General features: G+C 37.1%; 1 protein-coding gene across 1 annotated transcript; it reads left to right on the top strand.

Annotated features, from left to right (window-relative positions):
• Positions 1-2,852: 2,852 nt before the first annotated feature.
• On the top strand, positions 2,853-16,577 carry BAG1 (BCL2-associated athanogene; the record flags this gene model as incomplete). The annotated part of the gene is made up of 6 exons (XM_010294836.1): positions 2,853-2,981; positions 3,136-3,218; positions 3,913-4,026; positions 4,536-4,643; positions 13,407-13,469; positions 15,848-16,577. Coding segments are annotated over 6 exons (587 nt in total), but the record flags the coding sequence as incomplete, so codon positions are not given.
• Positions 16,578-17,043: the final 466 nt, after the last annotated feature.

Raw genomic sequence — 17,043 nt, 5'->3', positions numbered from 1 at the left:
CTCGCTGGGCCTTCCTCGGCCTCTGGGGGGCACGGTTCCCCCTCCGCTTGGCCTCTCGCCGTCCCAGCTGCTACCCTGAGGTTTCACTCCTCGAGTGGCTACATCTTCCCACTGTCTCCCTCAAGCTGGATCACTTAAGCTGAAAAAAACAGCTTTTTCCATATCAGCAAGATGATCAAACTTGTCATGCAGGGTTAGATCTACTGTAAGGATGGATGATGGTGGGAACCGGTGACAAGGCAGTCCTTGCCAGAGAGTGCAGACCAGAGGCTGCTTTTCTGGCAGCAGTCTTCATTTAGCTGAAAGAAATCGCTGAAGTCAGCACTGTATGTTAAAAACAGATGCTGTCTGATGTGCTTTCATCTTGTTTGTTGAATAAGCAGGAACATTTGCAGTTAGTGAGATGCAAGATTGCAACAGAAACTGGTGGTTTCTTCAGTATGACAGTTGGGTGCTGACCTAATAAAATGGGTTAGTCAAAGGTCTTGCTGACATGACTGAACTTTTTTTCCTTGGGAAGAGAAATAGGAGGGAGAAGACGACGGGAGGGAAGATGGGGTTAAGACTGCAAATAAATAGGAAAAATTAGTGCAAAGAGATAAGAATAGCCTGGACTCCATAGTTCTTTAAGATGGGAAATACCATGGTTACATTTTAATGAAGTGGATCTAGGTGAGGCAGTAGGAGCAATGAGAAGGATAGTAAGGTATTAAAACAGTGAGGAATTAATCAGCTGATTTTTGTTAACAAAACTTGTGAATTTCTTATGGGTTATTTTTTAACTGTTGGAAAAGAAATTTTGCTCCTGTTTCTTTTGGACTATGTTGATGACATTCTTTCCGTCTGTACAACTTATTGTTTATTTCTGCTTGGTCATTCCTGTTTTCAACCTGTTACTGTTGTATTTGATACATTATTTTGTGAAAATGTTTCCTTTATTACCTGGCAGTTTTATCTAAAAGTCTTTGGTGAGGAACTTTGTGGAATAATCTGTTTGAATCTTCATGATTCTTGTGCTCATTGATGCCTTCAGAGAACCCCATTTGATCTGAGGGGGTTTCATTGGCAGAGATGACAAATTAACAATAGGATTGTATTTATAATTCCAACGTCTTGCTGTTTGCCAACAGCCTTCTTAACTGAGAATGTTTTTACCTTTCCAGTTGTTTTCTTATCTGGTAATTACTTTGTCATTATCTGGTAATTATTTTGTCATTAATAAATAAGAAATAGAAGGCATCCTTCATCTTGGACTTGAGCTTTCTGTTTTATACCTGTTGCTGTCAGGTGCTGGTTTACTATGTAGCACAAATGTTTATATTAAAGTTTTGCATGCATGAGTGAAAGTGGGGAAAGACGGAAATAAGGGTTAAGAAAGAGAATGGTAGTAGACCCACATGTATCACTTGACAATCTGCAAGAAATTGAATTGACCTGTTTTTTAAGTCTATTTAGGCTTTTTTTAAAACGATGTTGGAATTTTGCACTGGTGGCTATTTTAAATCAGTATTGTCATTTACTGAAGCAAACTGATAAGCTATTATACCAGTTCTAATCCATGAGGTGTTTTTCAGGGGAATTTACAGTAAAATTTTTGTTACACTCTGCCCAAAGTGGTACTCATAATTTGCTATTTAAACTGTTTCTATTGCTAGGCAAACTTCAGCTGTTCTCTTCCCCATTTGCTGTTTGTTTGTTTTTTTCTCTGAACTGCTGACAGGCACAGCCCTTACACAAAGCAGCTGTATGTATTAAAACAACCTTTTGAAATATATTGAGGTTAGGACCTACTTTTTTTGTTTGGGTTTCTTTTTCCAAAACAAATTGGAAAGAAAGTCTGTTTATGGCAAATGCTTGGGGGAGAGTTTGTATAATGTGATTTTGAGCTTAAAACCAGTTTGGAAGCCTCAGTGTCATGTGACTCTGGGAGGCTAGAACATTTTAAAGTCAATGTTTCTATCACTCTTTGTAAAAGATATGTGCATTTCAAATTAGTGACATGAGAATAGTTTTCTTTCTTGGTATTTGTTAAGCAGTTCTTTATTCCTCCAAATTAAATAATGCCTCTCAGTTTCTCTTGCAGCCAATGGTGGCTGAAAACTGTGGGTGCTTTCAGATTGACAGACCTTAAGTGTGTGGGAGCAGAGGTTTATAGAAAGGGTCTATTGCAAAGCAGAGGTTGATAGACATACTCCTTTTCTTCAAAGAACTTCCTGCTGCTTGCATGCAAGTAATCTTAGAGTCTGAATGGGATGCAGCATAAGTGGAAGGTGACATATAGGCTGAGACTTCTCAAAGTGGTTAAGGCTGCATATCAGCAGTATTATGGGGAGAAATAATTTTTGGACTGTGAGAATTCTCCCAGGTGGCTGGTGAGGCGGAGACAGGGTAGACATTGATCGCTTACTCCTCATGCATGAGGAGTAGGGAGCAAAGGAAGTGATAAATTGTCTCAGATTCCACAAGACTCATGCCATTAAAACTTCCTACAAGTAGGAAATGGAATACATCATGGAGGTGTGGGCTTTCATGCTTAAGTTTGTGGGATGCCTGGCCACCATCTGCACTCTTCAAAAGAGGTGGAGAATAATATTTAGCAGGAGTATTATGCCAGTAGAATATGCCTGATCCAACTCTTCAGGTTATTAGAATATAAAACAAAATTTTCGGCTGAGTTAAGTCACTGCAAGAGGAAGGCAATGGAATAGAATCCTTTATTGAAAACTATGATTGTACATAAGAATCGGTGATTTGAGAACTTTCTGCATTAATGGAAATAAATATTAGACACGTGTTCCCTGTAATATTTTCTAGGTAGCGATAAGTATTACTGTTACTCTGTTTTTTGTTAGGTAATGAAAAACACAGTATTCAGGTTGCTTCTCAACAAGAAGATGGTGAACCTACACTACAAGACATGGCTGTACTTATAGAACAAGTCACTGGAGTTCCAGTTCCTTTTCAGAAACTGATATACAAAGGTAACTTATCTGTCAATGTTTCTTATAGATGATACCTTTCATCTTGGTCACTTCCAGGTATCCAGGTTTTGAATATCTTCAAAAAGACATTCTTATGCTACTAACCATATTTTAATTGATTTCCCACCCTCCCCCCCACCCTTCTTCCATTTAGGGAAGTCTCTGAAAGAAATGGAACAGCCGTTGTCAGCACTTGGTGTTAAAAATGGTTGCAAAGTCATGTTGATTGGGAAAAGGGTAAGTGTTGCCTTTGGACCTTTTTTTTATTCCTTGAATTATTGTGATTTCTGTCAGTGATTCAACTGCTGAACACAGCAACAGGTTACAGCATAAACCTCATCATGTATAGCTAGACACAAAGTTGAGTTCAATCTCACATTGTACTGCAAATAACTCTGCAGTTTGTGCATTTCTGAAACTACATTATTGACTGACGTCTGCCTTATCTGTTGCTTGTCATTGCTCATGAACCTTCTGTGCACTGATGACCTTATTTGCCCATCTTATATCTCTGGTTTAAAAAAAAAAAAGCTGTAGCTACTGGGTCTGCTGGGCTTTTTTTAGTGAAATGAGTTGTGGCTGGCGTTGCCAAGTAGAGGACAAGGTAGTATCTTGTGATATAAATGTTACCTCTACTTTAAAGATGCTAAGCTAACAAAAAAAAGTTGTTTGCACTTTTCCTTTTTCCCGTCAAATTCTTCTCATTTAATGTGTTTGTATATATATACATTGCCACTTTGACTGTGTTTGTAATTAAGCTTTGGAAGACGCTTATTTGATAAGTATAAATATGGAAAGAATAAGCACAGTGTAGTATATATTTTAAATCTGCAAAAGCCTTTATGTCTGTATCACCGTAGTTGCTGCTTTTTAGCTGCATAGTGACTCTACTTGTTCCATAGTTGTGAATGTTGTACTTTTGAATACGCAGAATAGTCCAGAAGAAGAGGCTGAATTAAAGAAGTTAAAAGATTTGGAGAAGTCAGTGGAGCAAATAGCTAATAAGTTAGAGGAAGTTAATAAAGAGTTCACAAGTATCCAGAAGGTATGCCAGTTTTGTATCACTTTATATCTTTGCAAAACAATGTTGTAGGTATATATATATTTTAAAAAATACTGTCTAAAGTTTTTCTGTAGACGGTAATAGGCTGCCTCTCATAACTGTTCAAGGACCCTGTAAAATTCTTACTGAATTTAAAATGCTATTTATGAACTTGCAAAATGGCGATATGGCGCTGTTTGGAAAAAAGTAAATATTGTTGCATATTGAATAAATAATATACTTTAGGTGTAGAAAACCAGAAAGAGTTCTCTCAAAGTCCGAAGGAGAGTGTCTGTTACTTGTTTAATCTTTTAAGTAAGCCTTGCAAATCTTACATTTAGCCTTTCAAGGATTGATGGAATACAGATTGAGATTGAACTCACTATCATACTTGAAACTACAGAAATAGTAGAAGATGTTTTCTGCTGTGGATGACTGACAGATTTTCTAAGATGAGTATTCTGCTGGGAATGGTATAATTTTGTCTTTCCTTCCCTCCTTTTCCTCCTCAGGGATTTTTAGCAAAGGATCTTCAAGCCGAAGCGCTAAAACAGCTGGACAAGAGGATAAAAGGAACTGCAGAGCAGTTCATGAAGATCCTGGAACAGATTGATGCCACTGTAAGTAAATAACCACAGAAGAGGGTCAAATCCCAACAGAAACTTACTGTTAAGAATGTATCTTTCTTGTAATTTATTTGATATTTTACAATAGTAACAAATTTCTATTGGCTTTGAAAATTAGTTAATTGGTTTGCTCATTTTTTCTTTAATATCCAGCTCTTGCCCCTGTATGTCTCCAAAAGACTACTTGGCATCTTCTGTTTCTAAATGGTGACATTAATGCCTGTGTATGCATCCCCATTCTACAGAAGAGCTTCATTTGGGGCAGCAGCCTGTTAAGACTACATGAAATGGGTATCCTTTACTCAAGTTTCACCCTTTTAGTTTGTCGTGGCAAACTTTCATGTTAAACTTCATGTTAACAGTAAAAGTCTGGGGAAAAAAAATCCCAAACAGATACACTTTGCGTTCTATATTGCATAAACAAGGAGGTCCTGAAGACTGAAGAATTTTCTAGTCAGTCTTATGTGTCCTGACAGTGCTTTTATTTAAGATGACTGCAAATTGAGGACTATATTCTTTCTTCACAATGTACTGGTCTATATCCAACTGCTTCACAGTCATTAATGGATGATAACCTTACAGCTTATTTCCATAATATAATATATATCTTCCTGTATCAGCTAGTAGCCGAGATGTAAGTGAGAATATGGGACTAGTGCAGAGATAAATAGAAATTATGGCAGCTGCGATATTTCCTTATTCTGGTTCTTTGTCTGCTGGGTCATTGCTGTAAAATTCATTATATACTTATGTTGCATATCATGATCATAATATCCTGCTCTGAAGAAAAAATGCTGCTTTTCTGTGGTATTGATGTCTTTGGGTCTACTCTCTGACCCTTTATGGGATTGTTTTAGAAAGATTCCATGCAAGTGCCTATAACTGGTGAACCATATGTAGTTTAGTTGATGGACACTCTGAAAAAGTTCAGCAGCAGGCTAAATCATAGAGTAATAATTTGAATGAGCCATCATCAAATGCTATACAATATGGATATGTTCCTAGGAACGGTGGGGAGCTCATTAACTTATTTCCTCCTTTCATGCTGTGCACCTTTAATGGTAAATTAGCCTTTGCTGCTTGTTATAGCCAACAGTTCTTAAATACTTTTTTAAAATTATGATATGCTAAGTGTTTTAGGTTCTTAAAATTACCTTTTCTGCCTCATACAGAAGAAAATATTTTGCTGACAGTTCTTGACTGCTGTTAGATATACAGACTTTTTGTCTGTTTTTTTGTAACTGATTCCCTGTTTGAAGTGGCAGATTTACTATGTGTTATCATGAAAATAGGTGTAAGGTGATAACTGTTTCATTTGGATGGGATTAAAGTTTACTTCCAATGCTTTCAAGTCCTGATACTAAATCCTATTTAGAAAAAAGCCAGTACTTGTATGCTGGTGTACAGTTCTGGAACCCAGTAAGCAGCCTTGAAAAACCCTTTTCGCTGCTTCCTAATTAATCCGAACTGAGTTTCCCAAGTTTACTTTTGATTCTGGTACATTTTGCATGGCTAAGATAATAGCATGCTTTCTGTTTATCTCATTGTCCAAAATACTCTAAATAGTACTGGACAAGGGACTTTTAGGTTTAGTACAAGATTTTAGGAGATTTCTAACTTGGTGACTTCATGTTTAGGTTTAGGAGATAATGTAGTCCCTGTGCCTCAGTTTTGTCTCTTGTGGAAGTGGAGCAGCCAGAGCTAACTAATTCTAATTAGTGTCTTAGTATTTGTAATAGTTGTTTGTTACTTTGTTGTATAAGAGCTTATGACATTGGCAAGCTTCATGTTTTTAAAGCAAGAAATAAGTGAGGGTTTTTATTACCAGTGATTGAAATTATGTTACACATACCAAAATCCATATTTATTTGTTTTAATATACAAGGAAGGCTGTGGTTTGTGTCATGAAAACTAAACTTATGTGAAACTTCTGTGAAATCTTGCAGATGAGATACATGTAGTTGCGGGGAATCTTTACATAAAATGTAGCTGTTCAGTGTACTAGTATTACACCAGATCAGATGAACAGGCCACCAACTTCATGAGGTATTACCTAGCTGTACTGTAGTTGTGCAACATACAGAGGTAGCAACACATAATGGTAATGAGGTATGTATATGAATAATAGATGGGTTCCACTGAAGTAAAAAATGGTGAGTAGAAATGCAAAGCAGAAAAGCATAAAGCTTCCAGAAAGTATTTTATCTGTGTCTCAGAATTGTTGCATACTGTATTTAGTATTCTTTTAGTTAACCAAGTAAAAAGCAAGTTCTGACAAATCTCTTGAATGCTGTTGATCATATAGATGTGCTATTGATTCAATCAACTGAGTGAGTGGTTTCTGCTAAGACAGAAGAATCGATGCATTGTAGAAGTGAAACATACCAGCAAGCTCACACTATAAATGTTCCAGTTTGTTTCCTTGGTGGAACTGTTGTGAAAGCTCTGTAAAGTGTTTTGTCTGTCATACATTGTTTGGATCAATTAAAAACCTCTAGCATGATACAAAATGAGATTTGTATGGTTATAGAGAGCTGAGGAGCCTGCATATTGTTTTCTGTCTCTTCTAGGGGTGTCACCCTCTTACTGTTAGAAGACAAGTTCATTAGAGGAGCTGAGTTTGGAACTAATACTCCTTTTTACTAGACTCCATGTGTCCAACAACTATGAATTTAAAAGAAGTGATTTGGGAAGTGGAGAAGTAGGTTGGTAGTCATAGAATACTGGAGTGGGAAAGAAAATACAGTGTTGTCACTGCCAGAGGTGTGAAAGGAAAGTCTTGAAGAGATGCTTTTGGGTAGAGTAGCTGTAACTTAAACTTTTTAACATTAAATGTGTTTAAATAGCTACTGCTTCTACCATAGGAGGAGTGGAGGGATCTTATGAGCGTCTTACAAATTTGAATGCTGTGACACAGTCAGAAGTTCCCATAAGCCACAGATCTTTGACGTTTTCTTCAGGAGGAATGCAAGTTGAGTCATCTTCAACAGTTTGATTTGTGTGTGTATCACCAGAAATGCCATTTATTTCAGCAGTTAAAACATTTGGTCCAGGAGTAGAAGTCAAAGTACACTGCTTAATACAAATGTCAGCGAGTATAACACAGGAAGTCCTTGACTTGATCAGCTGGCACAGTTTTTTAAAATAACTGAATGGCTTTTTCAGGGGGAAAAAAAAAAAAAGATGGCTTTTCTGAGATTAGCAGGAAGATTTAAATTGACAGGCATGATACTATGTACTTCTTGTGAGCCTCCTCTAATTTACATGAAGTCTGTCACCAGTATTGCAATCTGAGAGATGACTTTGTTCTCTTATTAAATGGCAGATTTGTAATCTAAAAAGACAGTATTGCAGAGAACAGATTGTTCTAACAACTGGAAAAAAAAGCTTTCTCTTCTGAAATACAGTCACTGATTTTGTTTACATAAATTAATGACAAAGACATCTGTCAAATTGCATAGATCAGTATTGAGGATATTGATAACATTACTGACTCTTAATTATGTTCTGGTGGCCCATCCTCCTTTCTTGAGGATTTTTTTTGTTATAATTCTGCTGTAAAACTTACTTAAATTACTGTACTCTTCTGATGAAGCTTTTTCACTGTCTCCTTATCATGTCTCCTTGTCCCTTCTATACTTGTCATCTGGTAAATTAATACCAAATTAACATTTCGAGGACTGAAAGAAAGAAGTATTTAGAAAAAAAAAATCAATGTGCCTGTAACAAACATTTCCCAGGCTTTTGTGAAGTTTTGCCACTTACAATAAGATCAGAACTTATTACTAAACCTTTGAATTTATCTGGATAAGTAAACATTTGATAAGCATTTCATATTACAATTCCTAAATGTCCTGGCATGAATCATAAACATAAAAACAAAGCTTCAGAGGAAAATTTTTCTAAAGCACAAGGAACACAAAAATACTGTCATCCCTCAGTGAGGGTAGAGCACTTAGTTACCACTTCTGCATTCAGAAGACCCATTGACAAATGCTGCCACTTAATAGCTGCTTTTAAAGAAGCTGCTCAGATGTCTACTTAGATGAAAAAGATTCAGTGTCAACATAATGTGGTTACCCGGTTTACCAATTTATTTACCAATAAGTTAAAACAAAGTGAAGAGCTGGTAATCAATAAAAACTATGCACTAAAATACTAGAAGTTATTTTGGATTTTAACAGAAACTAACAAAAAAGCTTCTTTGTTAGATGGATGGGGTGCCAGCAAAACTTCCTTGTTTGCAACTGATTAGCATTGGTGCCATGTGTAGCAGAGTGATTGGTTTTTTTTAAGTGATTTGATAACGAACCAAAAATGTTCTTAGCTATTTTTGCTAGTGACTCCTAGTGGAGGAGATTGACTATTTTAAGAATGGTGTACCTTTGGTTATGATAAGGTAGTGAGAAATAATAAATTTGACTAGCATTTGTTTTGTTTATTAACTCACTACACTGCTCTCAGGTGGATTCAGGAATCAGATGTTACCTACTGAGGTCTATTGGTTGGGAAATAGGAAATAACTGAAGAGGAGAACAAAGGTGGTAACACGAAGCTTAAAAGTCGCTATTGAAAGCACTTCCAAAACAAATGGAACTTGAGCAGTGCTGAAGGTGATGTTCTGTGGCAAAGGGAGGTGGTTTTATTGGGACATCAGCGGTGAAAGAAATGACAGGAGAGTCTGTATTTCGTTAAGTAGCAGTGCTCAGGAGAGAGGGATGCTGGTTTGTAGTTGAACAAACACTCAAGAATAGAGAGGGTCTAGAGGCAGAAAAAGGCACATGCATGAATTTATTACTGTGTAAACAGTGATTGGTTTTAAGGTTTTCTTCTCATAACACATGAGTGTTGTGCCTACAAAAGATGGGTCTTGGAGGATGTAACGTGTGTGTGTCTGCAGTGCATCTTGTCAGCATATCTTCAGGGCGAGAACTCTTGAAGAGATGTGGTTAAGCAACCCTGAATTTGGGGGTGTGGATGGGAGAGAGCCACTGGTGATAGGGGGACTTGGGCTCTGTTTCTGGGTGGATGGGGGGAGGAAAAAGAACCTGTGCCCACCCTACAGAAGTTGCTGGGTGAAGCCAGCACTGCAATCGCTTTTGTAAGTTTAAGACAATACAGGTCAAGGACTGTGAGACTTGAGTAGGGTTTTGTCACAGAGAAAGTGCAATGCAAAGAGACCACCTGCTATAAAAGTAAGAATATGCTGTGCAGTAGAAAACCACATACTAATCCAAACTACTGGTCTGCAAGCAATGCTAGCACCAAAATGTAGATTTGGCAAGAGTTTTGCATAAGCACTGCCTAGGCTTAAACTACTCCTTCTTTAATTAAATTTGATCTTAATTAAATATTGAAATGTTATTGTGACTTAAGGTTTATTGCCAGCTTCACCTGTTAAACCCTGAATAGTTGGACAGCGTATTCCTGGAGAGGAGACGTAAGCTGACTAAGGTAAAACAGAGAGACTATGAGATTTAATTTGATGTTAAGATTTGTAAACTTTACTAATTTGATTGCAAAACACCTTTTAAGGAGCTTATTAAGTTAGTACATTTAGTCCTTCCAATTACATGTCTTTGCCAAGGGGATTACAAGGCGTGATTTTAAAAAAAAGCAAAACACAAAACCAAAACAAACCACCCAGCTATGAGGGTGTGCAAGCAAACATAGGAGTTTGCATGCACAGATGTAATTAAAAAGAACAGTTTTGAAAAATGTTGGCAAAAAAAGAAATAGTCCGAATGTGTTCTCTACACTCAGATTTCAGAGTTTCTTCCAGTTACCAATATCTGTTTTAGAAACGGACTTTGTGTGGTAAGCCCAGATGGAGTTCCCTGTCTGCTATTGAATGTTAACTTAGGCCTGTTCTGATGATAGAAAATTGTTTGTTAATTTGCTGTTTCAGGTTGGTAGGAATACTTGTATAGGCCAGAATCTCTTTCAGAAAGTACAGCCTGAAATAAGTACTCAACAAAGGCAGATGGGCAGTGTAACTGAGCTAGTGTATAATTTCTTTTTTAATTTGATTATTAAGAAGTTCCAAGTCATAGAAAACTTCAAGGCATAGAAGAATTTCTGTGACAGTGAGGTAACATTTTCATTTTCCTATGGAAATCAACCATTAATAATTAGGCCTAACTGATCTTTGTTTTTTTCAGGCTGTTACATATATGGAGTCAAAATAGTACACATCAAATACTTTCTTTATGTTAAATGTTTCTTGTCATATTTTGTTCATTTTAAAAAGTGAATTGTGTTGTTGAAAACCAAGAGAAAAATACGAATATTTTCTCATGTGGTTAAAGAGTCCTATGTCTAAGATCCCTTAGAATACTTCATACAATTTTATAATGTTTTTAAAACTTTTTTTTCCCCTGTGACACCTATAAATTTGTGAACTAGAACTGGTGTTTGAAGAGAATTCACGGACAGCTTTGAACTAAATTCTCAATTGTTTTGTAGTGTCATTGGAGCATTCAGTTTCTGAAAGAAAAGCATGTAAACCAGTGTCCAGCTTACTGGGAGGAGGCATGTGGGTTTAGCATGCTACAGTGAGCAAGGACATACTGCAGTACACAGTACTAGAAAATACGCTTTGTAAAGGGCAAAGTAGCTTCCAAAAGGAACAACTGAAAAAAAGCTGTGCTTTGGAAAATGGACATGTGCCACTTGTTAAAAGGAGTTTTCATTTTAGGCAGACTGTTGTTGTAAATGTAAAACAGCTTCTGAACTTATCCTGTGCTGTGAAACCAAGGACGTAAGGCATCATTACATAAGTGAAGAAAGTGACCAGCATAGAACAGGCTCCTGTAGGAGGATTTACATTGTGCCTGACAGATTCCTGGAGTTAAGCTGGTAACTTAATTTCAAAGTTACTTCTCCTCTTTCTCACAAAATAAGAGGAGTTGGAAAGGATAGATGGGTGATGGAATGCGTCTTAGGACAAACTGCGGAGTGGTTTTGGTATTAAGAGGATTGAAATAAATTGAAAAACAGCAAAAAACCCATAACTTTTAGGGTTTAGTTATTTCTGTCCTGGCTTGTAAGATAACACTGCACCAACTTGCTTTTGGAAGGGTATCTCCCTTAATCTGCATACTCTCTTGTGCCTCTAATACAGATGGTAATTTTTCCACCTGAAAGAAATATGTCCAGTTTCTGGTTCTGTTTCAGGAGGTGCAGTCTGACATAAAAGCTCTCTGCAAGGGAGATACTTTTTCTGATCTTGAAGAAAAGTGTTAAAAGTTGATACGAGTTTTAGCCAACATAACAATGCTGCTGTTTGGGAAAACTGGTACTGGAGCAACAGAAATGGAAGCTGGAACTACAGAAGTGGAAGATTCTTTCTCTTACCCATCTTCCAAAAGCAAATTAACAAAATAAACCAAAAAAACTGACCTGGGAAGAGGTTGGTGTAGTAGTACTTACGCCCACTTTGAACTTTCATACTTTCCTAGGAGACAAGAAGCAGCATTGTGCATTCCTTCAGGCTGAGCATAGAAAGAGAGAGGGGGATTTTAAACCAGAAGTTTATATAGAAGTAAAATATAAGAATGTGTCCCAGCTCACTCTCTTGCATGCCCATTTTCTCCTCACCCATGGTACTGGGAACGCGTGCTAAGCCTGGGGATTATTACTTCTTTGTTTGATATCACTTACAGTGTGCTAATTACTGCACAAATACTGGAGCAGTGTGATCCCTGAACTTCCTGGGATCTCAAGGATGCCTATAGTTTCACTTCCCATGATAGACTGTTTTTTTTTGGTGTGGAGTCTTGTGTATTTTTAACTCCTATATGAGGTTATGTGCAAGACTCCTGTATTAAAGACCATGTACGTTTGGACACGGAAAGAAAAGAGCATTGTTGGTTTTTTTATTGATCTATGTATCTAAACCTCCCAGTGGGGCTTGCGTTTTAGCTGAAATGAAACATAGGGTACTATAGGGAAACTGCTATTCTTGATACAGAGTTAGGGTGAAAAATAAAAGGTACACCAGTGAGAAAATCCATTATTTTTATGCCTTTTCAAGAGTGAGAGCATAAGGTTTCTAAGAATGTTCACATAAATTTGGTATGATGATAATCATCTGTTTTACCTGTTTCAAAAAAAAATCATAAACCTAAGGACAGTTCCACACCAACACACCAATTTCACACTACTCCAAAAGGACAAAGCGTGTAACATTTTCTAAAGTGTCATACATGGAAATATCAGATGGTAGGAGTGTGGAAAACGATGTAACTCAAATTAAAAGCTGTCAGCATGTAACACTTCATATCTCTTATACCTTCCATGAGTAGATTGCAGAGAAGGTCAGATGTACAGCTTAAACAGACTGGCGATGCCTGCATTACTGATTATATGTTCAAATGATGGCAAGTGGTTGTATTAATGTGTTCATAAGAAAGTAATTCATGTCACAGTCTCTGAAAAGAACTGAAGTTGAAGCTCAGCAGAACAGTTAATGTATGTCACAGTAGACAAAAACAGTGTATGCAGTTATTGCTGTATGTTGCTAAAGACACATGGAAAATTTGCGAGCTCAGTTCATTGTAATAGCATGCTGTATCCTGGACTTACTGAATTTATGACTTCTAAATTCTTTCTTGTATAGTCATTCTTACTGAGCAGGTATGGCATTTTCAGGATGCACGTGAAGAGGATTCTTTGATACATTCAGTTTTTGCTATAAGTTTAATATGTTAATTTCAACATTAAGCTGCATCGACTTGTTTGTTTATTTTACTGCAGAATCTGCCAGAGAATTTCAGTGATTGCAAGCTGAAAAAGAAGGGGTTGGTGAAAAGGGTTCAGGTGAGTATTTTTGTTTGTTTGTTTTCTATCAATGCTGGGTACTTGTATACCAAGAGTTTGTGAAAATGAGAGCTGTTTAGAGCTTACATTTTTTCAGTGTTTGTTCTTACATTGGTATTTCTTATGACTTCACCTTGAGAGGTATTTAATAGCTGTATAAAACAGCTTACAAAAATACAGATTTTCATCGTTCGTGCTGTTTTCAGATAATGTTTGTAACTTACATTAGTAGTTGGCTTTATGGCTACCTGATGATGTAAAGTAATTCTGATAACTTGTAAAGAAAACAGGATGATTCCTCCTTTCCCTTAGGTCAGTGGGCTGGAGTAATCAATGAGGTCTGGGCCTAAAGATGCAGTCAACTGTGACTCCTGCTGGACCTTGCTAGAGGTGTTCTTTGGAAAATTTAGCTTCTATTGCAGTGTATCAACTTTCTGTGAAGAGTCACTAAAGTAAAATTTGTATGGGACAGCAGCTGTGCTGGGGGATGCATTTTTTAATTGCTTTGCCACTGTATGATGCTTAAAAATTCCTAGGCATTGTTTCCTTAGAGACCTTGAAGTGAAGGTTTATTACTAAATACTGGAATTTGTCCTTCCTCCCTCCATCCCCAAAAGCCAAACTTCCATAAATGAATAGTACCGCTATTCCTGTTACTGCTTTTATTTGTATTATGCTAGCTTCAGTCACAGGTTAGGCTCCTGAAAATTATTTGTGAAAGTACCTTACATTCATATATGGAATTGAAAGGTTTTGCCTTTACTGTAACCTTATCAAATACTTTCTGTAAGTGCTTCCCAATTTTTTTAAAATAGCCATCTATTTTAGAGGAAGCCTTACCAAGAAGTACTTCATAGTAGAAATGTTTTTAGTTACAGCTTTAGGGACAAAGCCGTTTGTACTCTGTTACAGAGGTAAGTTCAGATAATGCAAAATGAAATGAAGGATGGCTGCTGGTGTAGCTGTGTTATATGGGTCTTTGAAAATGCTCTTGATTCCATGTGCCTAACATGGCTGTAACCTTCATGGCAAGCTACTAGAGCTCCACTCTTGGCTGAAGTTACTGCAGAAATAAGTGGGACTTTGTGTAAGAACTGCTGCCAAAGCATAAAGCAGACTATGGTGGAGCAGAGATCAGAATTACTGATAGGCACAGTGTTCTGCAACTGTAGGTTATGAACCCTTTGAGGACTGCAGAAGAATCTAACGGGTTTCAGACCAGAGCAGTCTTACACACTGTTTTTCCAGAGCAAGAAAGCGATAGCAAGTCATGCTTATTACTCTTAAGTATTCATGAAAGCGAGGGAGAGCTATTAACTGCCTTCTGTTGCTGGAAATCACGTATCGTCCAGAATGGGGAGACAGATCTAAAACACATGCAGCCAGCAACTGCAGTTGTTTCCACCTTGACTTTTTCATCCTTGAAGTCCTTACTGAAGTGAGTCGATGCCGGCTCAAGGGATTGCTTGAAGACAGATAACTCAAAATAGTGTGATGGTTGAGAAACATTTACCTGGCACAACAGTTTGCTGCTCTAGAGGGAAGGAAGTTTCTTATTGTCATTTTAATGCAAATAACATTAAACATCTGGTTTGATTGTTAAAGTCTAGTGCAGACATAGCAAAACTGAGTGTAAGGCAGGTGTAGATAGTAGGAGAGTCTGCACAGAAACTACAGTGTACTAAAATACATTGGAATTGGCCTAAAAGAATTTATTGGCTTAAAGTGCTGGTGCATTGTGCTGTGTACAGCACAAGGAAAGTGACTAGTGGCTGCTGGCTTTTAATTGCTGTGTGTGGGTTGCTATACTTGTAAGAACTCATAGGCAGGTTCTAAGAACGCGTAAGGTGCTGTGGACTGCCCTTTTTGGAAAGCAGATTTCTGTCTTTCGAGGCACACCAGCTGCTTACTGATAAAGATGAGGGTTCACGTTGCCCTGTAGTCCTGAGAAATAGAAGCTGCCTTGGTTTAATGAAAGCTTGTTTTACATTTTACTGAGTAGGTTTGTCAGTTCTAACCTTGGCTACAGAAGTATGTGTGTTAGAAAGGAGTTTAAAAGTCATGTTCTAAACTGAAGCACTAACTCATCTGAACCTTTGTGATCCTTATTGTTGTTTATGAACTTTGGATCAACTCAAAGTACTTCAGTGACAGAACAGGTGAGGATGGGCAACCATGTTGTTGCCTTATCAAATATCATGTTTATTTTGGGGTTCTGGGTAAACAGAATTGTGAATAGCTATTATCAAAACTGAACTGGAAGGTGGTTTTTGAGTTGGCTTTTTCAAATTCATGATGGAACCTGTAGTTTCTGTTCTTAAGAAGCATCCAGCATTGCTATAATTGCATCCCCAATAACATTTGTTTCTTATTCTCAGGTTTTTCTTGCCCAGTGTGATACCATTGAAGGAAATATTGGTCAAGAAATGGACAAGCTACAGTCAAAGAATTTGGCACTATCAGAATGAGGCACTGCCCTATCTTATTAGGAAACATAATTGCTCTATGAGCAAGAAGAAAAGTTTGCTCTTTGTTTTGGAGCAGGTATTCAGCTTTTTTTTTTTTTTTTAAGCCCAGTCTGTTAGACTGGTACTAGTAAATCATTTCTTGCTGGTTGTCTTTGCCGCTTGGTTAGACCTATTATTTTGAAAATAATATCCTTCCTGAAGAATTGCAGAAATAATCTTTGTGGTGAATTATTATGTATCTTACGGACAAATGCTTAGTTAACTAAGTTACAAAGTTTGCAGTGGTGGGCAATTTTGTCTGATACGTCTTCGAATTCATTTACAGCTCAAATCAAAGAATGTCTATAATTGTACGAGTGCCGTAAGTTGCAATTGTAGGACTTCAGCTTGATTGAAAAAGGCAAACTGAGATGACATCTGGGAAAGTCGAACATTCTTGTAGACAATTTAGAGCAATAAAAAAAATCCCTACATGTTTGTATCCACTTAATGTTTGTATGCATTTATAAATAGAAGTAAGCTTGACTACAAGGGAGTCGTACCTATTTTAGCCTTAAATTGTCATAATAAATGGCATGTACTGTAACACGTATGGTACTTAATTTTGAGTGGTGCTTTAAGTTGTTACTGAGCTCCTTGATGATGTCTGATCCTGTGACACAGACATGTTTTTTTACATAGATTTCTGATGTACTGTGTTTTTTATAGATTATTCTTATTTTTATTGTTTGTGTTCTGTCTTGAGTTATGATGGGAAATGAAATGAGATTACTCATGCTGCTCATATACCAAGGGTTCAGCTCAAGCAAGGTTAAGGAGCTATTTTGAAAGATTTTTTTGTACTTTTTTTCTGATTTCACTGATTTCATGATGCTATAATTAATGGAAAATTAGTGGTTATTTCTAGTCTATTAAGGTAATCAGTGAATTTTTATAGCATGTTACAAAGTGACACAAGTTTATTTTAGCAATGCCATGTGACTGAGGGTTATGACTGATTCTTGCAGTCCAATGTGTGTCATGCTTAGCCGTCTCTGTTAAGTGAAAAATAAGCTTTTGCAGGAGATAGTAACTGTCAGCAGGTGCAGCCAACTTTCCAGTTGTTG

Source organism: Phaethon lepturus, unplaced genomic scaffold (assembly GCF_000687285.1).
Source record: "Phaethon lepturus isolate BGI_N335 unplaced genomic scaffold, ASM68728v1 scaffold16809, whole genome shotgun sequence".
Lineage (NCBI taxonomy): Eukaryota > Metazoa > Chordata > Aves > Phaethontiformes > Phaethontidae > Phaethon > Phaethon lepturus.
This window is presented reverse-complemented; position numbering and strand designations above follow the sequence as displayed.